The sequence below is a fragment of the Impatiens glandulifera genome, chromosome 1 (assembly GCF_907164915.1).
Source record: "Impatiens glandulifera chromosome 1, dImpGla2.1, whole genome shotgun sequence".
Taxonomy (NCBI): Eukaryota; Viridiplantae; Streptophyta; class Magnoliopsida; order Ericales; family Balsaminaceae; genus Impatiens; species Impatiens glandulifera.
In genome coordinates, this window is record NC_061862.1 from 97,199,649 (window position 1) to 97,204,676 (window position 5,028).

Consider the following 5,028-nt stretch of genomic DNA (forward strand, 5'->3'; position numbering starts at 1 on the left):
ATATTCTGACGAAATTACTCCATCGCGTAACGCGAAGGGCCAGATTATCTCATGATGAAAAAACATTCTGGTCAATCTATAAATGCATTACTTCAATGGTGCAGTTACGAGACGATCATGACATTCGCGAGACGATCTTGCCCTTCGCGTTACACTCTTGCCCTTATGTTACGATCTTGCCTTTGTGTCTCTCTCCTCAATGCTTTGTCTTCTTCCCACTTTTCTCTCTCTTCTCATTGCCTTGTCTTCTTCCCTATTTTTACAGATTTTTCGATCGTGAGACATTCCTTTATTTCACGTTACACGATAAGGTAATTTCGTCAAAATATTTTAAAATGGTCCAACGTAATTAACATTTTGTCAAATTAACCTAAATTAAATCCTTGTCATATTAAAAATATAATAAAATTATTAACAATTTAATAAGTTATGTTAAATGTTAAATTATTTGAATTTAATATAGATGATTTATAATATATGGGTAAAGGTAAACAAATAGTGAGTTATTTTTTTTGAAATTTGAATTTTTGTATGAAATCATGTTTAATAAATTAAAATAATTCCAATAAAAATGGTAAATTTTGATTTTCATACCTCATATTAAATTTAGTTGATTAAAGAAAAGTTAAACTAATTTAATTGTTAAAAGAAAAATCAACTTAGCCTTTTGTCTTTGAGTGGCTCCTACTGTTAAATGTGAATGCTTTTTGTCTCAGATCCGAACACCCAAATCCTAATCAAGAACTTCTCTGCTCACAGATTCCTTCAACTTCAAAGATCACAAGCCGGATCAAATCCCACTACCCATTATTCTCCATTGTTGATTAATTTTCAAAAATGGGTAAAGGCGGTGGCTGCGTTCCTAGCAAGAAGAAGCCTCCGGCAGCTACAGCCGAAATTCCGTCGAACCCACCGATTCAGCTCGCTATTGAGAACATCGCGGGTTCTCTTGATCACCCTACCCGCGCAGCGTCTTTGGAGTCAGTAGTCGTCGCTCCCAAATTGAAGATATTCATTGTGTTTTACTCGATGTATGGCCACGTTGAGTCGTTGGCCCGGCGGATGAAGAAAGGTGTCGATGGCGTTGATGGTGTGGAGGCAGTTCTATTTAGGGTTCCTGAGACGCTTTCAATTGATGTATTGGAGAAAATGGGGGCTCCTACGAAAGACGATGAGATTCCAGAAATTTCTTCTTCTGCTGAACTGGCTGTTGCTGATGGGATCTTGTTTGGATTTCCTACAAGATATGGGTGTATGGCATCGCAAATGAAGGCTTTCTTTGATTCGACGGGACAGTTATGGAAGGAGCAGAAGCTCTCTGGAAAGCCTGCTGGTTTATTTGTCAGCACTGGAACTCAAGGAGGGGGTCAAGAAACTACAGCGTAAGCTCTCTTCCCTGAAAGTTAAATGGAATGATTCTCTTATGGATCTAATCATCTTTCAGATAATGAAACATTAAATTCTTTACTGTATTCAAACTGGATAGTCTATCCTAACAATGACATGTTTAAGGATTTCCATAGTTATTTTTTCATTCTTCTTAGGGTTGCAGGTTGGTCTTACATTGCTAGAATCATAGATGATGCTAATTTATTTCTGTCTGAAATAAGATGGTATCATAAGGAACCTCTTCATCCAAATGTCAAAGATATTGAACACTATGATTTTGCTGGAGAATTAAGGGCTCAAGAATGAATACCAAATTAAGTGCCTAAGTTAGTTAAGTGTCTGAAAAATAAATGTTGAATAAACCAAATCAAAATATCTGAATTTTAAGTAGATGATATGTAGGTTGATTTGATCATATTTGGAACAAATGTTGTGAAGGTTCTGTAAACTTGACGAAATTTGATTATGACAGAGGTTAGAGTTGTCTTCTGCACACACTTAGTAAGTTATTCATAGCTTACCGAATTTTGGCATAGCTTAAAACAAGCACTTAATTATTTAGTCATTTGATTGGTTTCTTCAAGTTTCTGAAGATTCCTAGTTTAGGCTTTTGATTCCCTTACACAACTGGTTGAATCGAATCGAAAGAACAGGGACTCTCGAGCTTTCCAATTGATACCCCTGCATTACTCTAGTGAAAAGATGAAATGGCGTGAGCTGAATTGAATTGTGCATTATTGCCTCTAGATTATTATAAACACCTTAGGGCCTAGAAATTCTTGACATGATGAGAAGTTAAAGAATTGATTCCTTGTCCTTGGTATCTACTTGAGTAGAGAACATGATAACATGTTGAAAGGAATATTCAAATGCTTTGAGACCAACATTTGATAAAATTGAAATTAAGTGTTAAAGAATACTGAATTTCAATTGATGAATGAGTTAAGTATACGAAAAATAAATGTTAATAAAACAAATGAAAATATCTAAATTTTAAGTACTTGATATGTAAGTTGATTTGATCATAACTCCCCAAAACTCGGATACTGTTACCTTTGAGAAAATAGACAACAAATACATCCTAGCAAACTATTGGGCCACCACAACCCAAGCTCAAAAGTACCCATCGGGTATTTGTAGTATATTTCTCTCATAGGTAACAATACCTGGCTTCGGGGTGTTACATGTAATATCATAGCCAACCTGATGGTAAGAATAAAGTGTCACGGGGCTACCTCTTGAATCCTATGGGAACAAAGTGCTATGTGGGTCACTTCTTGAGTCCTAGTCGGAGAGGGGGTGGGGAACTGTGACTATGAATGAGAATGCGATGACGACGTTGCGAAACTAAGCTGGGAGATTGTGATGTCCCACATCAGGACATCACAGTAAATATGGACTCCTTAAAAAAGTGAGACTAATAGACTACTTTTATGTGTATCTTCTGAGCTTGGGTTGTGGTGGCCATTGGGTTACTTGGGTACTTGTAATCTATTTTTTATTTGACCCGGTGGTAGGAACAATGTGTCACGGGGCATTTTTTGAATTCCTGAAGGAACAAATTGCCGTGTGGGTCACTTATAGAGCTCTAATCGAGGGACTGCCGCGAGCCGTGTGGGTCACTTATAGAGTCCTAATCGGCGAAGACTAACGTGACACGTGACTAATTTGGGGAGATTGTGATGTTCCACATTTGTAACTCACAATAAATATGGACTCCTTATAAGCGTGAGTCTAATAGAGTATAAATTTTTCATGGATACCCTTTAAGCTTGGGATGTGGTGCTAAGTGGTGGTTTGTTATGTAGTTTTTTTTCTCTCATGGATAATGGTACCCGAATTTTGGGAATTACCACGTGCAACTATTAATTTTCTGGATTAAAGTTTCTTTTTGCATGCTCATAGTAAATTACCGAATTATGGCAAATTTTACGAGTTTAGTTATTCGTAGCTTACCGAATTATGGTAGATTTTATAGCTTAATTTGAAATGAATCTAAATAAATAAGTAGTTAAGCTTTATTTATGTATAGATTTTGTAGCTTAATTTACATGAGCACTTAATAGTTTCGCATGCTATTTTTGCATAAGAAAAAGGGTTGGCTGCATTGTTGTTGTTTGAGAAGTAGCTAGAGGTTATTGATCGTTTTTTATTGAATGGATGAAAGCCATTTCATTCATCCGAATTTTGTGAAGGAAAAAAAGATAGTGAAAACACAAGTTATGACCTGATTGGCCTTAAATTATAGTCCAAATTGAGTCAATCAAAGAAAAAACAAACCCCATAGCAAACATCGAAAGAAAAAACAATAGTTGTGACGCATAATAGTCGAGTTTTAGATCAACGCAAATATCGATGACTTGGAGATGTTTGGATGTTCATATTTGATCAGAATCTCCATCTTTGGAGGTTATCTGGTGTGATTACTCCTCCTTTTCTTCTTTTTGCATTTGTTTCTGTTTATATATGTCCAAGTGGGTAATTTGTTGAGCTTGATGTTTGTGTTGGTAAAATAACCATAGTGCCCCTATTGAGTATTTATGGTCAATGATTCATCATTTTTTTTTGTAGATGGACAGCAATCACACAATTAGCACATCATGGAATGTTGTTTGTACCAATTGGGTACACATTCGGAGCTGGTATGTTCAAGATGGATTCGATTCGCGGAGGTTCTCCATATGGAGCTGGAGTCTTTGCTGGTGATGGGACAAGAGAAGCTAGTGATTTGGAGCTTGCACTTGCCGAACATCAAGGCAAGTATATGGCTTCCGTGGTCAAGAGGCTCGCTCAAACTTGAAAGTATGTTTCAACTAAATGAAAAGAAAACAAAACCAATATGATTCTTTGTTTTGTCAATTATTTGCATAGTTTTGTTTGATCTTGTTTGCCTTTTGATTTATTCTTGGTGTTCTTCGGAAACATGCATAAACACATATCTAGTTGTCTTTGTGTTTTGTTGCTTCATTTTTTTTGCCCTATTTATTTGTGAGAAAAAAGTTGTAAATGTCTATTCTATTCTATCTTTTGTTTCCCTAAGGCTCTTTTGAGTTTTTGGTTTGTTTTTATTGTCTTGTAAGTTATTGTTTGGTCCGCATCCTATGTTAAAGGGAGACTCTTTTGGTTCTTACATCCTCGAACATAATTATCGTGATTAAGCTAGGACACATTCATGTTTTTCTTTGACTAATTGTTTCATGTTCAAAGATAGGACATTGAAGATATATTTTATTTTCCATTATATTTGATAAATATTAATATTGAAATGAGCAAGATTGTGTGTTCTAGATCATTTATTACTATGAGGTTTAATTTTTCGATTAAACAATGGGTGGAAATTATTCTCTTATATCACCTGGAATTTAATTCTAATTCATATAAAACCTCATCATAGTCCGGTTACAAAATCCATTTAGTTGAAGCCTAATATCATGATTAAAGCTAAAAATTGAAAAAATAAAGTGTTGATAACAAATGTGTAATTTTACATAAGTTTGAAATGTTAAATTTGTTTAATTGTTCTTTATACATTTAATTTGTTTTAAATTGTTCTTTATTTTGTTCTTTAAATTGTTTTTTAATACAAAACCCGCAATATGTTTTGAATCGGTGGATCAGACATGATTTGCATTGAAAGAC

The 5,028-nt window shown here is 35.0% G+C and overlaps 1 protein-coding gene across 1 annotated transcript; it reads left to right on the forward strand.

The window, feature by feature from the left end:
- Window positions 1-703: 703 nt before the first annotated feature.
- On the forward strand, window positions 704-4,453 carry LOC124919371 (probable NAD(P)H dehydrogenase (quinone) FQR1-like 2). Its single transcript, XM_047459602.1, has 2 exons — window positions 704-1,382; window positions 3,961-4,453. Exons 1-2 carry the CDS (start codon window positions 838-840, stop codon window positions 4,187-4,189), a joined length of 774 nt encoding a protein of 257 aa, XP_047315558.1. The 5' UTR covers window positions 704-837; the 3' UTR covers window positions 4,190-4,453.
- Window positions 4,454-5,028: the final 575 nt, after the last annotated feature.